The sequence below is a fragment of the Malaclemys terrapin genome, chromosome 2 (assembly GCF_027887155.1).
Source record: "Malaclemys terrapin pileata isolate rMalTer1 chromosome 2, rMalTer1.hap1, whole genome shotgun sequence".
NCBI lineage: Eukaryota > Metazoa > Chordata > Testudines > Emydidae > Malaclemys > Malaclemys terrapin.
Window position 1 is genome coordinate 108,620,585 of NC_071506.1, and position 23,990 is coordinate 108,644,574.

Consider the following 23,990-nt stretch of genomic DNA (forward strand, 5'->3'; position numbering starts at 1 on the left):
TCCACCTATTCTCAGAAAAGGTACAAAATGTGGAGTGGCAATACAAGCATCTTCACATTGACTCAACCCTACAGTATACCAGTGAAGAGACTTCAGGCTTTGTATCCTTTGACATCTTGATTTTAGATGAGATCATTTATTACTGGCAGTTATGGCTATGGGTTTTGTGGTGTGGACACCAATTCACTAATTACAGGACTGAGACCAGCATTTCATATAAGCCACTGAACTACAGGGGATGATAGAACTTCAGTCACTACTGACCCAAATTTATGATTTACAAGTGTGGTAGGCCATATATTTGAATTGTCTGAGCTATGGAAGGTAGTTAATCATGAAAACTTTTTGTTGGAAGGCAAATTCATATAACTTCAAAATGAGAATGTCATAAAATGGCAAATGATATTCCACCACCATTCTCCATAAAACAAGATTGGAACCACACATTCTTAATTCTTAACTTGCCATTTTTTTTGGTGGTACTCCCAGCTGGTGAGTTGAAAGGGCTAGAGTATTAAAAGCTAATTTTACATTTTGTTCATCTGTTCACCAGTACAGTCTTTCTGCTGTGAGGAGAGGAATCTGGCTCTCTGTGGCAGGAGTCTTTAGAAATCCTTTTTCCGAGAGCTCAGCTGCCTATAAAAGATAGGTAAGCCCCACTCATCTCAGTTTTTTGCCTTTCTTCAAGAGGTAGGAGTTAAACCCTCTGTTCCTTCTGAGCTGTCAGGCAAAACCTGAAAACTTTTAGATGGCTGACACTCCTAAGGAGTGTTTACAGACCCACCTCCGAGGGATTATAATGTTAGAGAACTTCAAAGGAAACTTGATTATCTCATGGAAAAACTACTCTGCTCTTAAAACATTCTACCTCTTATGCCCTGCATGGGCAACTCTCCTGATTGAGGGTCTTAAAGGAGAAGTTTCATCAAACCAAGGGCTTGTGTACATTTAAAATGCTGACAGGGGAGTTCTCCTGTCAGCACAGGTAATCAACCTCCCCAACAGGCTGTCTACACTGGGGGTTAGATCGGTGTAACTGGATTTTTCACACCTCTGAGCAATGTTATACCGACATACTTCCATAATGTAAACTAGATCCAAGTTACCCCAAATTCCATGAGATTCAAACCAGAGTTGTCCGAACAGTGAGAAGTCAGACACTTAGTTTGATCTTCAAGTTGATTGTTTGTGAAAATTTACAGTCTATAGATGAATGAGGCTATAATGTATGAAGTTACTGAAAATAAATTGAAATGATGAACTTGCTTGGAATAGAAGCTTATTGACAACTGAAACTGGATGTCTCTCTAGCTCAGTTATGGCAAAAGGTAGGAAAAAAATGCCTATATATTTAAAACAACAAAAAATGTGGGTTGTTTTTTGTTTTTGCTGTGTGCTTAACAGCACAATAAAAACTAGCTAGATGGCCCTCATTTAGTTAGCTCAACAGAGAGCAGAATAGCCTAACTGTTGGAGTCATGGGTGAGGAGTGGTTGGGACAGATGGAGACACCTGCATGCTTCTCTTGATTGAGATTCCAAAAAGACAGCTTCTTAGAATTATCAGGATTCAAAGACAATTTCTAGAAAACAATCGAGATTCTGAGGAAAGAACGCTTCCAATACGTTATAAGGCAGACTGAGTTCCATTTAAACTTCTAACCTTGCTCTAAGAAGAACAGGAGTACTTGTGGCACCTTAGAGACTAACAAATTTATTAGAGCATAAGCTTTCGTGGACTACAGCCCACTTCTTCGGATGCATATAGAATGGAACATATAATGAGGAGATATATATACACACATACAGAGAGCATAAACAGGTGGGAGTTGTCTTACTAACTCTGAGAGGCCAATTAATTAAGAGAAGAAAAAAAAAAAAAAAAAACTTTTGAAGTGATAATCAAGCTAGCCGAGTACAGACAGTGTGATAAGAAGTGTGAGAGTACTTACAAGGGGAGATAGTCAACGTTTGTAATGGCTCAGCCATTCCCAGTCCTTATTCAAACCGGAGTTGATTGTGTCTAGTTTGCATATCAATTCTAGCTCTGCAGTCTCTCTTTGGAGTCCTTGCTCTGTAGCCAAACACTTAAAACACCAAAGCATTCTAGTTTGAAAAGTAACCACTTAAGGATATGATCTGTGTGTATTTCCTGCTGACTACAGTGACAAAGTTCTCAGTGCTTCTGTTGCCTCTGCAAAGCCAACAGCTCTGAAGCAGTGAGCTGGATTCTAGTCTGACTGGGGACCAACACAATTAACTAAGTTTTATGGGTTGCACAGGTGTAAATGAAAGTAGTTACTGGTAATGAGTCAAAATTCAGTTTGTTTTTTTTTTCATGTCAAATTGTTTTGCACTATTTACTAGTTACAATTTACAGGACTTCAGCACATGCTTAACCTTTTTGACTTTGAGAAATTCCCAAGTTCTTATTTCTGCAGTATCATTTGATGCTAAACAGTGTTGTGGGGTTCCATGCTTGTCTCAGTAACTTCCAGAGGAAGTTTCTAGGGCTGGCCATAAAACAGACTCTGATCCTGTAAACCTAAATACATGTTTAACTTGTGTAAAGAAAGCAAACATATCTAGTTTGTGTATCGTGTATCTTCTATTCACTCAGTTGATTTTGACTTCAGCAACCATGTTGTAGTTTGTCTATTTTTAAAGCATCATAACTGAGCCAGTTGTGTGCATTCATTAATGTAGTTCACTTCTACTAGTAAAAATTCACCCATGTATAATAGAGGCCATGCAGCCATACTTCTGCCTGATTGAAAGGAGAAGGGATGCTAAGTTGCAGTATTGTGGGCAAGGATCGAAACTAAAACTAAATTGTTTATCGAATACTATGGTTTGCTTGTTTAGTTTTAATCAGACTCTCAAGGAGTCTGTTGTAGGGCAGATGGTGCCTAGGGTGTTCTAGAATTCAAATGACATAGCATTCAGTTATTGGTGCTCCTCTAAAAGGAATTGACTAAAGTTTTGGGATGATAAAACTGACAAAGTAAAAGGAAGGTAAGTATAACCTTGTGGAAGGGATAGGAGTTGGCATTCTGTTAGTCGTGGGTTGCTTTCTAAGTGCAACACCTCTGCTTATTTTTGGCAGACTGGAGCAATTAGGCATACTTCTTGCTTTGTCTGAAAGGATAGTCACTACTTATAGGAAAAATAGAATCTGCTTTGGAATATTCATTGATGGGACACTATTGTACTAAGTGTAATTCTACTCTAAAATTATTAAAAATGGCACTTTTAATTCCAGTGTCTATCATGTATTGTGAACTGATCCCATATGTCACACTTTAACTGCCAGACCTACAAATGTAATCAGGATTCTTTCCTTCTGGTGATTTGTCACCAATAAAATATTTTGTATATCAAATTAGATCCTCCATTACACCCATACCATCTTGTTTCAGACTAATGGGGTTGTCCAGGTATGGGGGGGTTGAAATTTTGCTGGCAAAAGCTTTATTACTGGTGATGCTGTGTGAGCAGGAAAAATGTAGCTTTCATGATTTTCTAAGGTGGAATGACTCCTGGGTATGTTTGTAGGATTGGCTGTTAGAAAATGCATCTTGCTTCACAGATAAATTCAGGTTACAATAACCATTGAACCCTCTGCCATTGTAGTCCCTTTTCAGAGTAGAATTGCACTTTAACCAGGCCTATGCTCTCTAGTAGCATCAGACATAATTATGAATGGAGATACTTAGTACAATCACCCATAAGGCTAGAAAAAGTTCTAGCTGTTTGTTAAAATAGTCAAGAATTTGATTGTCTTGTTTTGAGCTCCAGAGTTTATGCAAAATTAAAATCTAATCTTGAAGAGTCCAGATTAACTTCAAGGTACCTATGCATTTTCCTCACTACCATCAACTATGGTACATAGCTATAAGTTGCCAGTATTTCACATCTGAATGTAATAATTCAGTATGCAATTACATGTTTCTCGCACCCATGTAGCCTATTGGTGGGGAGTGAGAGCTGTTGTGCTAGAAGTCAGGATTCAATCCATTCTTTGCCCTCCTACAGCAACCTAAGAAAGCATCTAAAAAAGAAAAACCTAAGCAAAAGATGACTTCGAAAAACAAGAAAGCTGTGAAAAGTGCTAATGTCAAGAAAGCAGATAGCAGCACTACAAAGAAGAATCAGAACAGTTCAAAAAAAGGTAAAGGTTTTAGTCTTGTTTTCACTGTGTTGCTTAATTTAGAAGAGGAGTCTTAAGGTTAACTGTCCAGCAAAACATTGCATACTTCTTACTGCTTCTCTGATGTAGAAATCAAAAGTTTGTTTTGCCAAAAGCAGGATGAGACCCCCCTCTCTACTGGGGGGCCTTGGCAAGGTCTTTAACAGGACCTGTAGAGTTATTTAACAGAATCTTGTCATCTGGTCTGCAGCCATTCTTCAGCCTGATTGATGGGAGAAGCTGAATTGCAGTATTCTGGGTTAGGGTAGAAATTAATACTAGATGGTATTTTATAAACAAAGTGTTTAAAACTAAATCAGCAAAACATGATCTGGCAGACTGTCAAGGAATAGTGTGGAACAGGGTGGAGGCATATGGTGTTCTGTGGGAGATGACTGTCCCGTGGTTTTTTTCTGGAGGAAGGAAGCAGCAGGGAGATGTCAAACATTTGAATTCTAATAAAGTAAATCTTCCAGATTTAGAAAGTGAATCTGAGGATAGTTCAGATGACGAACCTTTAATTAAAAAGTTGAAGAAACCACCTACAGATGAAGATCTTAAGGAAACTGTCAAGAAGTTATTGGCCAATGCAAATTTGGAGGAAGTAACAATGAAACAGATTTGCAAAGAGGTATGTATAATAATTCTACAGCTTTATTTAAAGCAGCGGTTCTCAAACCTTTGTACTAGTGACCCCTTTCACACAGCAAGCCTCTGAGTGTGACCCCTTATAAATTAAAAACACTTTTTTATATTTAACACTATTTTAAATGCTGGAGGTGAAGCATGGTGTGGGGTGGAGGCTGACAGCTCGCGACCCCTCTATGTAATAACCTCACAACCCCCTGAGGGGTCCTGTACCCCATGGTTTAAAGCATGTAAGCCTATTTATAAACTAACTTTGATATTCCTCATTTTGTTTTGTAAATTGTAAATGTATTGTGTGTAAATAGAAATATTTCGTATACTAATTACACTCGAAGAAATGTGTGAATGTCTAAAGCTGTACTACTTAAGACTTTGATCTTGAACTAGGCTGCATTGAATCTTGTCAGCACTTGACTGGAAAGCCTCAAGGAAAAATTCAGCGTGCTATCGGTTAACAGAGGGTGCCTCTTTCCCCTCAGTCTCCCCTACCCCGCCCCTGGCCCTTTTGTGAATTTAGTCCTTGTTGCTTTTTGTCAAAATACCTAAAATAAAACAAAAAAATTGAGTCAAAGTATTTTTTGACTTGCCCAAAATTTTGTTTTCAGCTGACCTGAAACGAAACTTTTTTCAATTTTTCAGAATTGCCAGCAAGTCGAAAAATCCATTATTTGCCAGTTTAGTGATTATTTTTTCCCACAATTTGACTACTGATAGTGTTAAAACAGTATCTGTTTTTAATAACAGCACTATGTCCTTGATTTAAAGGACCCAAAACTGTATTTACTGTGGACCTGGTCTTTGTTCTTTTAGTATCTTTCATACTTATGGGGAATGCAGCTGACAGCTTAAAGCAGTGGTTCTCAATGTGTGGTCCGTGAAAGACTTAGACTGAAAACTGACTGAACAGATTTCAGCGCGCGGTGTGGGTGTGTAAAATATATATAATATGACAATAGGGGTCTGCATCTCTGTTCAAAGTTTCTTGGGGGTCTACAAATGAGAAAAGGTTGAGAACTACTGGTCTAGAGGATACAACACACCCACTGGAAAACAGTCTGAGTTGCTTGACCCAGAGTATTCTGTCACCCACACACTGTGCTTTATTAATATGAAAACTGTAACCCCTGTTGTGATTAAAAACTGCTACACAAAAACTTTCAAAAACTGAGTTTAGGCAAAATGTGGGAAATAAAAGGCTTGACACTTCAAATGACCTTGTACAGCTTACATTTAGATTTATACAATTCTGCACTAAAATAATGAAGTTAATATGTTCAAAAAGTAACAGACTTCTCACTCACACTAGCTCTTTTGTATTGTTTGCTTTAGGTATATGAAAGTTATCCCAGTTATGACTTGTCTGAAAGGAAAGATTTCATCAAAAAGACAGTTAAAGAGGTAAAAACTTATCTGAAAAAAGTCAATGGTATTTTTTTAAACATCTCTCAGAGGTTGGGACACTATATAGTATGAGTTTCAAAAAGCTTGGTTTTTAGTATGGGAAGTGACCAAAAACATTTTTCAGGCCAACCTTGATTCAAGAGCTGGATCTTTGCCCTATGTGCTCTTCATCTAAAAGCTGGTACAGTCTGGTTTTTTTTCATAACAGTCCAACCTGAACTTCACTCACATGTGGATTCAATAATTTCTTTATCTTTAGGAAATATGAGTTACTACTGAGGAATAACTAAAATAGTAAAGCTACCCTGGCCTCTATTAATCTAACTAGCATAATTAATAATACACAGCTCCGAAAGGGCCAAATTGTGGCCTAGGCTACACAGCAATTTAGGGATGCAAAGCACTGGCTACTTGCATCACAGGTAATAGCACAGGAGAGAACACAAGCCTCACGTCCCCTCTCCATGCAGCTGTGTGGGGAGAGTTATGATGCTGTCTTGAAGAGTATACTGCATCTTATATAGACCCCATACTCCCGCCCCACAGCAGTAGTGGAAACAGGAAGGAAACTGACTCCCTGAATTGCAATTTTGCTTTCTTTAGCTGCTAAAGCAATATATGCCATCCTTAATGCAGAGCTCACAATCTAGTCCATAGCTAGTAATGCTTAAGAATAATTTCAAGTGCATTCATTTTGTTTCTCCCTAAAATAAAAATGGGATGAAGTAAGGGAATCGGTACTTCTGTTAGTAAGAATGCAGAAAAATTGTAAGTGAAATAAGAGATTCAAACCCTCTAATCCAAATTACAGATGAATCAAAATAATGCATACACCTCTAATGTCATGTATGCCAGCTAAAACACAGTGGAATATCCTATCACAAGATGGCACTGAAGAATTTTATTTGTGGTGGCACTCCCATGTAAATGGGATGGTTGAGAGAAGAGCATAATCATTTCTTAACTAGCATTTTTGTGCATGTTCTTGAACAGCCTTTATCTTAATATTAGACTGGTGTGGAATTGATTAAGGCTAAAGGAGAAACTGTATCATTTCAGTTGATTTCATGATCCAATTTGACTGGAGGAAATGAAAACTGCTGACTTATCGTCCCATGGATTTGAAGATCATAGACACCAGCAAAAAGAATATTTGTGATATATTATGTTTAGTCAGCGCTGATTCTGCGGACAGAGTATCAGTGTAAATTGCTTTGTGTACCTTTTTAATAATTGCATTTGATGCAGGTTTTAGTTAACTTGCTTACATTTTTTTGTGCATGGCAATAAATGTTCCCTTTTTATAGTTTTGTACATTTTGAATTGCTTTGTAGTAGTAGATTCATTAAGACATCATAGCTTTTAATGTGCTTTAATACCTTGCATAATTTTTTTTTAAGAATCAAGTAGGATAAAGGTTGTCTAAGTGTTTGCACATACATGCAGAGATTGTCTGGAATATTGCAGTATTGGGTTATACAAATATTGAATACATATCATTCTGAAAATCACTCATGCTAGTGTTTATATTCTGATTTACATGCTATAAATTCAGAATACTCAATCTACATTACTGTCTTGCATGTGTATGCACTGAGAACCATCAAAGCATGGTAACTAATTGGCAGATATTATTTTTGTACTTTTAAAGACTCTGTATATAAAGTTATTGGAGATTTCTGTGGTGCAAATCAGTTTTTTAAATCTCTAGTTATCTTAGGACTTATGACATGTCAGTGTTCAGCAGTGATGCTGGGATGAAAAGTGGGAAGCTCCATAAAAGTTTATACAAAAAGAGTTGAAGTTTTACTGTTTGTCTAATCTTGCCTTGTAAGGAAGATTCACCTGTAATTTTATACTTAAGCTTTTCAGTGTTTAACTTTATATAAAAGGCTACAGATGTATTTGTTCCAATGGCTTGACCTAATACATTAATAAAGTTCAAAGTGAAGGCGATAGGGGGGAAAAAAAGCGAGTAACTGACTTGATAATACTAATTTGGACTCTATGGCCAAAGCTTTCAGAAGTAGGTGCCTAAAGTGATGAACACCTGCAGACTTAACTGAAAATCATGCCCCAAATTTAGGAGCCCAAGAAGGATAGTACTTAAGTAAATGATTAAGTGCTATTCCAAATTGGAATGCTTTTCTAAATCTGAGCTTAACTATGGTCTATGGTACTCCTGTGTTTTTTGTTGTTGTTTTTTTTAAGTCCTTGTGGCACTTTGGAGACTAACACATTTATTTGGGCATAAGCTTTTGTGGGCTAAAACCAACTTCATCAGATGCATGGAGTGGAACATACAGTAGGGAGGTAGAAATACACAGAATATGAAAAGATGGGAGTTGCCTTACCAAGTGGGGGGTCAGTGCTAATGAACCAATTTAAGTTGGAAGTAGGCCATTCTCAAGGAGTGGAGAGTTATCTTTTCATATGCTGTGTATTTATACCTCCCTACTGTATGTTCCACTCCATGCATCTGATGAAGTGGGTTTTAGCCCACAAAGGCTTATGCCCAGATAAATTTGTTAGTCTCTAAAGTGCCACAAGGACTCCTTGTTGTTTTTGCTGATACAGGCTACCACTCTAGAATCAAATCTCAAACTTTGGCCAACTGCTTTTGGTTCAAAGTAGAAATTTTCATGTAAATTGTTTTTGTGCACCATATACTTGTGCTATTATAGAGGCCAAACAACGTATTGCTATCAATGCTATGAAAAACAAATCCTGTAATGACTCCAGTATTCAAGAGCAAAACATTTTTAAAATTTAGTATTCTATATTTGCAAAATTAGGAGTCAGAATTTAAATTCTGAATGTTCAGCCAGTCATGATGTTAATTAACCTTTGCCTTTTTGACGTCTTTGCATGTAATTTTTTTTTAAAAAAAGGCTGAATGTTTCAGTTTTGTACTCAATAAATGTCTTTCAGAAAAACTTAGATCAATTTTGATATTTGCTTACCTGTACAGTAAAATTTTACAGCCTCAAATGTATACCTAGTCATCTAGAGGAAGCTTTTCAAAACTCTGGAAAAGGTTTCTCTGCTTTAGCGATGCCATAATGTCCTGCTATCAAAATATGACTACACTAAATGACCCTCGTGCAATTGCTTTGAACAATCTTACGAGCTTTAACAAAGGCATTCAGACAATTTCAAAATCCTGGTAAAGCAGTAAGTTACTAGTCACTGAATCTTGTTTTGTCCTTGGGTAGTACTACAATAGGTTATTTTTAAATTGTACTTCTAAACCTTATGTAACTAACACTCATGGCCAAGTCACCACCTTAGTTGAATGAGGTGGACAAGATAGAAGTTACTGAATTTCTTCTCAAATGCTTTTCCTCATCCTTTCGTAGGAAAATGCTAATGAAAGCTGGAGTGCATAAGTGTTAATGCTATGATCTAACTCTACCCCACTGGTTCTTAACCAGGGGTATGGTCTATGGGTGAAGCTTGTGTGTAGAGTATCAGCTCTTGCCCCCACCACAGTCACTGCTTGGTGAGGAAATAATCTGTCGGTTTGTGAAATGTTCTGTGATCCTTTGAAAGACCCCTGGATCCATTACTGCATAGATAATAGAATCAGGACTTGCAATTGAAAGACAGTTCTAGAACAGTAACTACACCTCTACCCTCATAAAATGCAACCCAATATAACAAATTCAGATATAATGCGGTAAAGCAGTGCTCCGGGGGGGGGGGGGGGGGGGGGGGGTGCTGCGCACTCTGGCAGATCAAAACAAGTTCAATATAACACCATTTCACCTATAACACAGTAAGACTTTTTGGCTCCTGAGGACAGCATTATATCAGGGTAGAGGTGTATAAGATTCTACCTCTAGATGTTAGTAAAGTGTGTTGCAGTTTTGTCATGTTTAGTACATGCTTAGCATCTGTTTCAAAAACCGTGTGCAACATCCAGTGGACACTTTCCAGTTTTATTCTGCTGTCATAACAGTCACACAGAAGAGTTGAAGTGTAACAGATCATGCTCTGCCTTCAGACATTTTGGTCATATTTTAAACAAATTTACTTAAAAAGCCATTCTCCAGTTTATTTACAGGGAATAAACTGTACACAAGTTAGAAAAACTAGCATGCTTAATTAAATTTGACATAATTATTAGTCCAAGAACTTCTCCAACACTTAAGTCAGGCCAATTCTAAGGCTCTTTAATGAGTATAAACAAAATGGAACACTCACTTTATGCTTGTTTCTCCACAACTGAATGCAGCATAATACAGTCTAAATGCCTCATTACCAAAGTAATAACAGACATGGTAAATTTTAAACTGTTTAGTCCATTATAAATAATGGTCTGCATTTATTATCCCTCATTCTTGCCTTTTTAATAAGGCCTTAATTCAGCAAAGCATTTAAACGTGCCTATTAAGAATGTATATAAATTCCAATGCAGCTGTCAACAGCACTTGGGCCCATACTTAAAGTTCAGCATGTACAGAAATGCTTTGCTGAAGAGGGATAGACTGCTGAATTGGGATCTAAGACACTAAGGATTAACTGAAAGGTCAGGCTCTTAACTGTTTCCATGCTATTATGAAGCTGATTGGAGCTTTGATCAAGGCCTGTAAATAGAGTTTATAGTCTGAGCTTGTACCAATAATTTTTATTTAACTCCGTTTCTAAGCTGCTTTCCTATCTTGTATAGTACGTTGAGAGAGGAAGGGAGCACTTCCTTTCACTTTTACCCACCATGGATACTTTTCATTTCCCATTGAAATCTCGCTCACTTCCATTATAAACTGGTCTATCCAACATGGAATTATCAAAGTAGCAGTGATTTAACAAAAGCAAAATTTAAACCGTGATTACCATTTCTTCTATAAGCAAAGGATTTCAAGCCTTGCTCTATATAAACTTTAAGCCAATTACAATTTAGTACTTGAAAGTATTTCAGAACTGTAAATATTAGCATTCTTTAGAGCAAAAAAAAAAAATTAGGAACACTTACACTTTGTCACATTCTCAATTCAATTTTAAAAAGCTGAATATTTAGCTGAAAAACAGATCTAGTTACATGTATAAACATCTTCAACCTTGTAAATTAAAGATTAAATAAAAATATTTAACATCTGAACATCACTTCTACCCTAGAAAACAAATTAGGTATTTAAGAAGAGTAAAAAAATTGCTTTTCTTCAGCAGGCTTCTTTTCTAAAGGTAACCTTTCTAGAGTTAAGCACTGTAACTCAAGAAGGCTTGCTTTGTCACACACAGAGCATTCTAAAAAGAGTGCATGCTTGAGACTAAGAAAAATAATTAAGTGCTTATTTTCCTTCCAGAATCATACAGAACTCTGCAGTAACATCACAGGAGGAAAAATGATGTATATTTTTCATTTTATTTTAAAACATTTTCCATTTACCCTGTTCTGTGGGATGTTAAGGCAGGTTTGGATGCTGTGTGTTTTATTTCTTGCTGCCTTCCCCTGTGTGAAAAACTTCTTAGGTATCTGCTTATCCTTTACTGAATTACTCCAGAGTCTTTTTTTTAATAATACCTTCAAATAATAAAAAACTAAATCAAAGTGCAAGCCATCTTATTTCAGCCCTTCATAAAAAGCATGAATATTTTACCTCATTCATCTTCACCTATTTTAAATACAAAAGCTGAATGAGCCACTAATAACTTACACCCTCTTTATCCCCAATTAAGCTCTCATAATTATACGTGTAAGTGATTCACCTACTCAGCTCAAATGAATTTGGAAGTTCACTTTCAAAGGAAAAACATCTAAACCCATACAATTTTTTTCGCTACCCTACTTACATGATGAGCAACACTGAGCAAACCTAAACTTACTCTTATCATAAAGATCATTCCTCTACATGTACAATGCTGAATATGCAGCACAGAGAACATTGCATTGACATTTTTACTGCAACATAAAAGCTTTTTTCCTTTTGAAAAATCCTTTAGCTTCAATAACCCTTTGATGATTGCACTATAAACTTCCAGCAGTTTTTATTTAAAAGGAACACATTGCCAAAGCCTGACTGGTGGACAGTAAGTACATTGAAAAAATGTCAGAAGAGGTTATTGGGGTTAGGGGTGGGGAGATGTAACTGATTTTGTTCTCTCTTACAACCATCTCCATTATCATTCCATGATTTGGCTTGTTTGTTCAAGTGCTACTCTGATCATGATCAACCTGAGAACAAAATGAATTTAGAAGTCCCACCACCAAATAATTCACCATGTTTTAATACTGTATAGAAATCAATTGCTCTCTTATTCTGAACTTCAATGCAGGTGGGTTACTACAATAGCGTGGGCTGAACCATATAGAAAAAGGCCTCACACAGCAGGCTCTGTTAGTAGACCTGTGTGTGCCACAGTAGCAAGAGACTCCAATGTCAGTGCTGACACGTTACTAATATCTTTGTTGGAAAAAAATGACATTAGGAAAAACTATGACTTCATGTAGCACCAGGGGTTTGAAAGAAAAAAAATTAAACAAAGATGAAGATTTTATCTTCAGATACCATATACTGTTTTTAGTACCACTTGGGGGAATGATAGCAAAGGGGAAATTGAAGAAAGTCTTACCCACAGAAAACAATTAAAAAATATATAGACGCAAATGTCAGTATTCAAAATGCTGCTATTTTGCTTGCTTCTCGAACGCCGCTCAAGTAGGCTCCTGTAACCGTCTGTGGAAAGTGCCTGTTTGTGGCCTATAATAAAATAAAAATTGCATAATTTCTGAAACAGCTATAGAAGAACAAAAATAAAATTCTGCTCCAAAACAAAAGTTCTGTGTAGTGCAAGAGTATTTGATATATGCTTTTACACAGATATTTTCTAAAGCAGATACCAATTTTCAAACTATTAAATACTCTCAAATTTCAAAAATAGCTTGTTAAAAAGATGAACCAAAGAAAAGCCTTTAAAAAAAAAAAAGTATTGAATTTAGCAAAAAGGTAAGCTCTGAAGTTGTCACACATCCATTAAAGCTAAGAAATTTGACACTTGGCAGAGGTAGTCATTTTTGCTAGTTTGAACAATACTTCAGAGAGATTGTTCAAACACTTTCATTTATCAATACACAATAGTATCAATGGCAGGAGTTTCTTACAGCTGCATTAGTGACCAATGGAGAAGTAGTGAGTCAACTATGCAGTTCATCTGAAATGCAGTGGGCAATTATGAGTCTCAATCTACAATATGAACATGCATTTTGTCTTGTTTATAAAATCAGCAACTGAGCATATGTATCCAAATACAATTATGCAAAACCAGCAAAACATAACTACAACAAAGGGCATGCCTGAAAACTTATTTTTGAAGAACTACAATTTATCATTATTACCCACTTGTGAGACATTCCTCCATACATAGGCAGGGACTTGTCTTTTAAAGAGCCTATTGTTCTTCTGTATTCCATAGGGCAAGATGATAGTTACTGTACATCCCTAAAAACATGTCCCCAGGGACTGAAATCAGTTATAGCCACGCCAGCATAACAGTTTTCCATTTTGCATCTTGTTTTGGGTATAAACTTTGGTGCAGATTGTCAATACTAGAGGCTCTGGCTCATATGGCTAGACAGATTAAAACTACACACACTTCTGCAGAGAGAAGTTCAAATTGGAATTAGATCAAAAACGTAAGTAGATTTTGTGGCCTCATCCTCGTTTGCATTTATCCACTCCACAAAGCCACCCCGCAATTTGGTACAACTGGCAGTGCCAGCTCAAAACAAGCCAGGAAATGCTGCAGGTCAGAATCAAGGTGCTTTGGAAAAGGAGATATTTACAAAATGTCTGTCCACTCTATGTCTTTCTCTACCCAGCACTTAATCTCTTTTTTACAACAAACAAACACTAAGTTCTTGAACCAATTTTAGAATGACAATAATGAAGACATTTACCTCACCAGCAAAGAAGATTGTTCCTTGTATGTCTTCAGCTATAACATCATAAGCCTCACCACTGCCACCTGTCTTTACAAAACTATATGCCATCTGGATCCAGGGATCTTTGTTCCATCGTGTAACAAAGTACTTAACTGGGTCTGGAACTTCCTGAATTATCAAGGAAATAAATTATGCAGTATAATGAAGAGAACACATTTTTGATAATTTTCCTCCATTAACACCGCTTCTTCTAGTTTTCTTCTACAAGATTAAATGTTTCCTGTTTAGAGTGTACACAATAACCTCTTATTACTACGCTTTCAGGAGATGTGCACATTTGCCTAAATTCCTGGTAATTTTTTCTAATGTGAAACATATAACATTCCCCCTCTCCCTCCCCCCCCCCCAAAAAAAAGAGTTTATAGGAACCTCCAGTGACGAATTATATTTGTTAAAACGTTTAACCTAATGTTTGAAATATTCAGGATATACTTATGCAGCTTTGAATTTAGCAAATTTGTCTGCATAATACAAGGGTTGTAATGCTGCATACAGCTATATTTGGAGAAGAAGAAACTCTTCTTCCCTCAGACTATATGCTTTGTATATTCTTCTGAACAGGTACAAGAAGCATCAGTTTACCAGCGATAACCTCAGGGTCAACGTTATTATGCACAAAAGTTTCCACAACCAAGAGACTAAAGATCAACTTTGTGAAATAATGCTGAGATTTCTACAATAGTGGGGTACATCTTAGAAAGGACTCCTGGTGCATCGTGCCTTTACAAACTGTATTAACTGTTCCACCCTGAAAGAAGTTTTACAGATAATTTTTTTTTTTTTTTTTGTAGGAGGTTCTATTTCTGGTTGTATAAGATGGGGAAAAAACAATCAGATTGGCATGGAGACCAAATATCAATTTGCCACCTGTAAGTTCTTGAGAGGTCAGAATAGCAAGTAGGTGAACTTTTAATATGAATATAGTTTGTTATAACTAACAGCTGCTCACGCAAGTATATTTTCTGAGGAACAACTGGAAACTCAGGATTCCTTTAGGTGAGTCACTTAAAAGTTAGCTATTAGAGTTAATTCTGTTGAGGCCATTAGCCTCATCCTTGCTGGTTTCTGCCTGCTTCATTAAAATCTCTCCCATCTAAGGGGTGGGGGCTGGAAGTGAGCATGGACTCTGTATGCACCAACTGTTAGGCAGGGCTCACTCAAAGCATTAGAGCCACCAATGTACATCATGCATTACACAACTCCTGGAATTGCATATGGCTAATTCAGAACAGAAAGCTCCAAACAAGATCCAAATTTCAAAATAATACGACATAACAGCGCAACATTTATTTTATGCATCAACTCAAAGAATCCAGAGGTCAGTATAGCTACTAAGTCTTCTTTAGCGTCCAGCTGTTAAAAATCAGAGCCGCTCTAGAATATCATGAGAGAAAAGTTCAGCCTCCAGGGTTGGGTGCAAATGGTACTGCTAAGTAATGATCTCCTGCTTCTCCAGAATTGGCAAATAGTGTTTAGAATAAACTTTGATATTAGTTATTATCTCAAAGGTGACCTGCCAAGAGGGGGAAGAGGACTTGTATCCAACAGATATACAAGGAAGGCTTGCCTTTTTTTGGGGAGGGGACGGGGGAAAAAAGGGGGAGACAAAAGTTTTTAGTCTGCTTGGTTTTCACATTAGAAAGCCAGCTCTTGTCTAGCCTATACAACTTTCTGTATGGATGGAGAACTAGTGGGATGATAACATCAGAAAGATCAAGGACATGACACCTGATTAACTGGGAAGTGATTTTTACTGAGACTGTTTAAACTTTGCTTTTTGTTAACGCCTCAAACCAAAAGAAGATTTTATAAGAAAAACTCCCATTTGGTTTACAAATTAACATCCCTATTTCTTCAATTCAGGCCCAAGATAGCTCCCACTTCCCATTTTTGTGATCACAGAAGATCAGACTTGACATTCCTGATATTTCTTAGGCAAAAGGCAGAAAAACCCACACACACTTCAAAAAACCCTCATTTCAGGTCTTATTTCTACATCATAGTGAAATAATAAAAGGGCACAAAATTTTTGTTTCTTTGCCGATCCCTCTTTAAATCTGTGGCAAGTTAATTCTTCTTTGACAGAAAAACACTTCTCTTACCTGCTCCTTAAACAGCTCCCGAAGTACAGTCATGCACAGCTGTAGTACTTGTTTGTCATCTAAATTCTTAATGGTTGTCACAGCATCTCCGGTAACTACTGACATTAGAACACTATATTTACCCTAGAATCAAAACATTAACATTTGATATCATTTCAGAAATACTAAGAATGTCTGGAAATTACTTAAATTACTACTGTCCCCAATAGACATCAGTGGGGGAAATTCACTTTTTTTTTTTGGACCAAGTCAGTTATGATCCCTAAGAAAGTTTATCCTCTGTAGTTTTTACTCTCAGATATGAAAAAACTAGAAGAAAGTTAGAGGACAATACAGAACCTCATTAGGTAGATTTAGTCCTTTTTATAACTGTGCAGAATTTACTGGAACCCATATATTTGTCAGCCTAAACACACAAAGGATGTTAACATGCTTGCATTCATGCATACAAGTCACATTCTCAGTGCCAGATCTAATCTCCTGTTCAACGCTAAAGCTCCACTGCTAACTTCAAGAGACGGAAACACGAAGAGGCCCCACTAGGATTCTAGTCATTATGGGCCTGAGACAAAGCCCACTGAAGTCAATGAAAGTCTTTATATTGACTTCATTGGGTTTTGGCTCAGGCACCAAGTGCTCTGCTCTAAACCTGCTGTGGTCCTGCTTACCTCTGTTACCACAAAACTCAGCTATCAGTTAGGAGTTTCAAAAGTGAAAGAGCAGTGGCTACAGAATATCGCAAAAGGCCTCATCTTGCTCACAGTATGCCATTCCTCCCTCTCCTCTTTATGGGGCAATTAATCTACCATCATTACTAAGCTACAGAACAATCTGCTACCTAAGAATCACACTAGAAGCCCCCAGTTATTCTCAAGAGCTCCCACCACGAGCACACTGAATCTTTCTGCAGGAGTAACTGTTCAAGTACTGGTCAGCCAGGAACACAGGATTACAGGACATTGTCTTCATAGGGTCTCCTGGAAAAGCCAGCAAGTTACAGAAAGCTCTTTACTTGTTCACAAAAAGTAATAGATAACAGGGCAAGGTACACTGAGAGTAAAGGGGAGCAGGGGAAGACTTGCTGACAATCCACAGGTTGGAGTTGGTATTAAAATCCATAGCTTTTGAACTGACCTTACAGCCTTATTATTGTTATGGGCAAAGCCAATTTGACTGCAGTGGTGCCAGTCTATGGGTCCAATCTATGAGCCCGATTCTCTATCTCCCTTACTGGTTTAAAAAGATTACACAAGGTGTAGGGAAAACAGAGAACCAAGACTTAAATTCCTAAGATGAAAACTGAATTCCTCATTCTTTCTACGGCACTTCAGCCAGTAATATCACCCCAGTGCCTTTATCTGACCCCAGAAGCCCAAATCTTTCAGACCTAAAACAAGGACATCCTAGTTGCATAAGGATCGCTCTGCATCCAGTCTTGAAAAATGTCTCCTACTTACTACAAAACAATGCTTTAAAAAGGGTGTTGTCAATTCACAATCTGTTATTTTCCTACAGAAAAATACTGGTGCCATTTTTCTAACAGCAAGGGAGCAAACAGCAAAGAAAACCTCCATTGTTCAGTAATTCTTGCACTTGGGTTTCAAACTGAAATTTGTTAAGAGTCAATTGAAAATACTGACATTCTACCATATACAGCATATGGTACCTGTGGATCCATGTCATAGAACACACTGAAGAGCCCACGTTTGCTGGAACTAGGTGGAACGTGACCAAAAAAATCAGCTCCTTGAATTTTGCTGTCCCAAAATCTATAAGGAAACTGCAAAGCAACCTAAAGAGAGAGAAAAGATTCAGTCAGAGATAATTTCACATTACAAAATTTGCAACCTGCCTTGTACCTCTGTATTTAAATGTATCTCTCTCTTTCCCCTCAACCTCAGGTACTCAAATATGCTAGAGGTTTCTCAGTGTAGGATATTTGGGTCTTTTTATCAAGAAAGAAGAGTGGTATAAAACTGTTGCAGTCTCTCAGATTGTGCTTTTTTTAATCTGAGTAACGTTGGCAATAAATTTAGTTACAGAAAACCTTGGGCAAGATACTGTGCTATACCTCTTATGAGGCACTACACAGAACTCATAGCCCAGAGGGACAGTTGCCCTATAGGGTGCAGCAATACCTGGAATTTCTGCAATGCTGTGTGCCCTCGGCACAGTCCTCCTGCCAGCCCCACCCCCAGCACACAAGGATTGTCAATGTGACGAGAACCTCAGAGAGAGTCTTATGTGTGACTTACGCACTAGTGGGGGAAGGGAGAATCATCCCCAGGGCAAATATGGGTCTTTCAGTGTCCCTTTATGCCACTCTGGCCCTTTTATCTGACAAAGGAATTGGAGTGGGTGGATTCCACCCCTTATGGCTGTTAGATTTAGTACTCTACCATACACATTGTTCAAATGTAGGCACAAAGTTTAAAGACCAGCAGTGATTTTCTACAAAATAATTTGTTTCAAAAAAACGTGGTTAAATTAGGGTGGAAAAAGAAAGGGGAAGAAAAATGAATATACAGGATCCAGATACCATTTTGCTCTTCTATGCTTTATTATTTATTTAAATGTATGTTGTGCAGGTTAAAAAAAAATTATGAAAGCAAATTTCACAATATACATACCCAGGCATACCACAGCAGCTTTATGCTTATAGCATGAAAGGAAATTATGCTACAGGATGCAAGTCAGAATCATCCTACTAAGAGGCTCAAAGCACTTGATGCTCATTTTCTTTCCCATAACTAAAAAGTAACTTTAATTATGTACCTTCTCAATGACTCCTGCTCCCAAACTGTTAATGGCTTTCATTTTTCTCTCTGGCAGTGGTGGATTAAACTGAATGGCATTTTTCTGAAGAAGAGCCAGTGGCACGGTAACTAAAACCTATGGAAGAATAAAGAATCCTGATCACAACAATAGCAAAAGCTTTACAAAGCAATTAAGACTAATCTCTCATTGTAAGTACCCATTGTTCTTGTAATAGAACAAAGATGAGGCGGCACAATTCTCCCAGGGCAACTTGGTGTCTACTGTCACTACACGTTAATGGCAGCCATATCACACATTCAGGGGAGAACAGACTCCTCCGTACAGTGGTTCTCAAGATGTGGTCTGTAGAGTGACTTACAGTTACAGTTAGTCTCTAAGGTGCCACAAGTACTCCTGTTCTTTTTGCGGATACAGACTAACACGGCTGCTACTCTAAAACCTATCACAGTGATGAACGATGCTAACAGTAGTAATGCTTCCTGATCGTTATAGTTCTAGAGTTTCTAAGTGGCTTTTTTATTACTTTTCTCTACACCCTGCACAACAGCTTCATTTCTTATTCTGCTTGGTTTTTCTTTGGTGTAAATTCAGCCTTGATCAAAGCTGCACACGGCCTCAAAATTTGAGAAGAAGCAAGACTGGGCAGATTAGAGTAGTTGGAGTGATAGGAAATGAGGGGAGATTCAGTAGTAAAGGGTAAAGACCTACTGCCACAGAAAGGGAGTAAATAGGCTAGATATAGGGGATTGTAACCAAACAGCTTTTCATCTTGTCTCGTTTATATTGTCCTAATACTGACATCAGAATATTGGATAGACTCTTACAAATAGTTGTTTAAGGCTAAATAAAAATATACTAGTCTTACTAGCGCATTATGAAATATCATTATAATTTTAAAACCATCATCAAAATAAGCAGAGGACACTTCATCATCTGTTAATTTTAGATATTTTTAAAACTGTGTTTGTTTCACTTACTTGCAAAATTCAGATAATTCTGAAGAGGTCATTAGTTCAAATGAGCAAGTTTCCACAGTATATATAAATTAGCATTCCAAACTCAAACATGCCCAGTGAAAAACGGTCACTATATCAACCAAACATGGGTCACTGAACAATTAAGTTGTAAAAATATACAGTTTTTTTTAAAACCTCTAAAGAAGCTATGATCTAAATATAGATAACTTGAAACATACTGGTTACCTTTTGTGCTGTCCACACAGTTCCATCTGCTGTAGTGACCTGGACTTCTTCTCCAGAATAGTCTATACTGTGTACCTGATTTACAAAGGGAAAGTAATAGTGATACACCAAAAATTCTATGAAATAATACAATCCACATTCAAAGGACAGCAAATTATTACAAGTCTATAAACTTCACTTCCCGATACGTTAGCTCCCATATTTGATGCAGAAGGGCACGTTACATCAGAAAAACTAGCCATGGTGGAAAAAGGGAACCTGAAACAAAAGTTCACTGTTAAAATGAAGCAACTCATCATATGATGAGGAGGATAACGATGTTATAGACCAAGAGTCGGCAACCTTTTGGAAGTGGTGTGCTGAGTCTTCATTTATTCACTCTAATTTAAGGTTTCGCGTGCCAGTCATACATTTTAACGTTTTTAGAAGATCTCTTTCCATAAGTCTATAATATATAACTAAACTATTGTTGTATGTAAAGTAAATAAGGTTTTTAAAATGTTTAAGAAGCTTCATTTAAATTAAAATGCAGAGTCCCCCGGACCAGTGGCCAGGACCCGGGCAGTGTGAGTGCCACTGAAAATCAGCTCGCGTGCCGCCTTCGGCGCACATGCCATAGGTTGCCTACCCCTGTTATAGACAGTTCTCTCAAGATTATCCCCGAGTTCCCAGAAATGGTAAGGCTAGAAGTCAAACAGTGCATTAGTAAGGATGCTAAAGCTAAGGAGTCTGACACATGAAAGAAGGGAAAATATATGTTTTTTTAAAGTTAAGTTAGTTACAAAAGTGACTTTTTCAAGACTGTACTTGCTAAATATTATGATTAAGTTAGTCATAAATTTTAGACTATGCCTCTAGGATGCAGATATCCACCTACATTTCCAGTATCACAGGTTTGCTATGAATAGAATCACTTGCTGACAATTGAGATGAAATCTAAACACTGAAATTATACAGAAATAATTAAAAAACAAAGCTTCCTCCTCTTCCGTCACATCAAAACTAGTTATAGTTATCTCAAACTCAGATTTGTTTGTGGAATATGAAGAGATGCTTGTACAGACACTCCCCGACTTACGCAATCATTCCATTCCGGAAAGCCTTGCGTAACTTGAATTTTGCATAAGTTGGAAATGTATACCCGTACGTTACACAAAAATTTTCGCAACTCGAATATCCTATTTCTGGCTTATGGAACTTTTTCCATGCGAATTTGTGTAAGTCAGGGTTTGCGTAACCGAGGGAGTGTCTGCATGCTTCAAAGCTAATACCCTCTCATTATCTTCACTGGGGGACAACCTTGACTGGGCAGCAGGGAATGAGAGAAACCCAGAGCATATGTATAGCAGGATGTGAGGTGCCTCCCTTCAATACCCTCTTCAGTCCTCTGCTTAGCCACTGGCTGGGCAAAGCCAGCTGATTGATTGTCAGATGCTCCTCTTCCCCCATTTAAGCTAGCACAGGCATTCCAAAAGCCTCTTTCTCTCCAAAAAGAACGAGAAGTAGACCTAAAAGTCGCAATTCTCCAACAACAAAAACTTCAAAAACAGATTCCAATAAGAAACTGCAGAATTGGAATTAATTTGCAAACTGGACACCATAAATTAGGCTTGAATAAAGACTGGGAGTGGATGGGTCATTACACAAAGTAAAAACTATTTCCCCATTCTAATTGTCCCCATATTGTTACTCACACCTTCTTGTCAACTGTTTGAAATGGGCCATCCTGATTATCACTACAGAAGTTTTTTTCTCCTGCTGATAATAGCCCACCTTAATTGATTAGTCTTGTTAGTATGGCAACACCCATTTTTTCATGTTCTCTGTATATATATATATATATATATCTTTCTACTGTATTTTCCACTGCATGCATCCAGTGAAGTGGGTTTTAGCCCATGAAAGCTTATGCCCAAATCAATTTGTTAGTCTCTAAGGTGCCACAAGTACTCCTGTTCTTTTGCTGATACAGACTAACACAGCTAGCACGCTGAAATCTTTCTCTCCAGTTAGCTGCTTTCCCCTCCCTCCTTCCCTTCCTCTCCTTGGTGGCAGCTTAGGAGCTGTGCCTCTTATGATGCTATGAGTTTGACCGATCTCCTGACACCACCATTTTACAACTCACCGGAAGCTTAAGTCGAACATCAACCCCTTCAGCCAGTTTATCTATGATGGTAGAATACCCTGGTGTTAAAAGGGTGTGATCTCCAGCAAACTGGGCAAAAAATTCATTGTGGTCCCATGAGCGTGCAGATACCTGGGGAAAGAATACAACAGGCTACACTATGCAAATTGTCTAATTAAACAAAATAACACAGTCTGGATAGGTTACTAGGTGATACCCTACTGAGAGCATCATTTGGCACAGTGCAAGAAGAGCACAGTGAAAAAAGATTGTGTATAGGCATAAAACATTTTAGGTACCAGTAAAAGGTGTTTTCCGACCGAAACAAGGGTATACAGCTATCCAATCTCTCAAATGATTAGATGCTACAGTGTTGTTATACCAATAAGGGTTTTTAATCATTAGTACTCGGATAACAGAATATAAAGAGTTGCATCAGATTACACACACACACACACACCCCTCTCCCCCCCGCCCCCCTATCTCCGTGGAATGTTCTAGTTTTCTTAGAAATACAGCACTAGAAAACTGACTACTGCAGGTAGAATGATACATGTAAATACATACATGCACTCACATTCACTATATTGCCAGTACAACACTGCAGCGTTCCCTCTAATTTTTTACATCCATGTGCGGAATGAATTTTGTTATGTGCACCAATATGGAGGTGATGTGTGACATATCACCTTCATACTGGTGCACATAATAAAATTCATGTGGGGGGGGTGGGGCCGAGGGGTTCGGCGTGTGGGAGGAGGCTCAGGGCTAGGGCAGAGGGTTGGGGTGTGGGAGGATGAGGGTGCTGGCTAGGGATGAGGGGTTCGGGGTGCAGACTGCCCCAGGTTGCAGTGGGGAGAGAAAAGACTCCCCCCAGCCCTCTCTCGCTGCAGCACCTCAGGGCCAGGGGAGAGGCGCCTCTCCCCGGCTGCAGCAGCTCTGGCGCGGCTGGGCTGGGCCGAGGGAGGGGCTCCTCCAGCCGCAGCAAGTCCGGGGCAGGTCCACACTGTGGCCAGCGGGGAGGGGTGTCTCTCCCCACCACAGCCTTGACACCCTGCACAGGGCTTAATAGGCAGCTGTGCGGCCACATGGCTTAGAGGAAACTTAGCAACACAGTGACATTTGCATTCTGTGATCACCACTTGCAGTAATCATTTGGGTATGTGGATCAAAAGCTACTTTGCAAAACCCAGTTTCCACTAGAGCAGAGGAATTTACCTCATATTTTGCAGTGAGCACTTGGGTGTAAAGTTCAAACTGGAGGTGAATTTCTTTGAGAGGGGAGTTGTTATCTCAGTTTTAGTGATGAGAACTGAGGCACAGAGAAGTAACCCAGGAGGTCTGAGGTGGAGCAGGGACTGAACTCCTGTTTCCTAAATTCCAGGATAGTGCCCTAGATACTAGATTATCCTTCCCCTCTCTCTGTTTCTAAGTTACATCACATACATCTCGACCTCGATATAATGCTGTCCTCGGGAGCCAAAAAATCTTACTGCGTTATAGGTGAAACCGCATTATATTGAACTTGCTTGATCCACTGGAAAGCGCAGCCCTGCCCCCCCGGAGCACTGCTTTACCACGTTATATCCAAATTCATGTTATAT

At 38.2% G+C, this 23,990-nt stretch overlaps 2 protein-coding genes across 6 annotated transcripts in view; one reads left to right on the forward strand and one right to left on the reverse strand.

Moving 5' to 3' along the window:
* DEK (DEK proto-oncogene) overlaps positions 1–9,177 on the forward strand; it is a 34,040-nt gene extending 24,863 nt beyond the window's left edge. Inside the window, exons 8-11 of the mRNA XM_054018353.1 lie at positions 4,035–4,170; positions 4,665–4,819; positions 6,166–6,234; positions 7,297–9,177. Coding sequence (XP_053874328.1) covers positions 4,035–4,170; positions 4,665–4,819; positions 6,166–6,234; positions 7,297–7,308 — 372 coding nt within the window. The 3' untranslated portion in view covers positions 7,309–9,177. The remainder of the gene's footprint in view (positions 1–4,034; positions 4,171–4,664; positions 4,820–6,165; positions 6,235–7,296) is intronic.
* Positions 9,178–10,159: 982 nt separating this feature from the next.
* Positions 10,160–23,990, reverse strand: part of KDM1B (lysine demethylase 1B) — a 37,436-nt gene continuing 23,605 nt past the window's right edge. For all 5 annotated transcript variants that reach the window (XM_054018350.1, XM_054018351.1, XM_054018348.1 and 2 more), the window contains exons 16-22: positions 22,387–22,518; positions 20,262–20,336; positions 19,057–19,173; positions 17,948–18,073; positions 16,282–16,404; positions 14,135–14,287; positions 10,160–12,938 (exon numbers count right to left, since the gene is read on the reverse strand). In XM_054018350.1, coding sequence (XP_053874325.1) covers positions 12,855–12,938; positions 14,135–14,287; positions 16,282–16,404; positions 17,948–18,073; positions 19,057–19,173; positions 20,262–20,336; positions 22,387–22,518 — 810 coding nt within the window. In that variant the 3' untranslated portion in view covers positions 10,160–12,854. The remainder of the gene's footprint in view (positions 12,939–14,134; positions 14,288–16,281; positions 16,405–17,947; positions 18,074–19,056; positions 19,174–20,261; positions 20,337–22,386; positions 22,519–23,990) is intronic.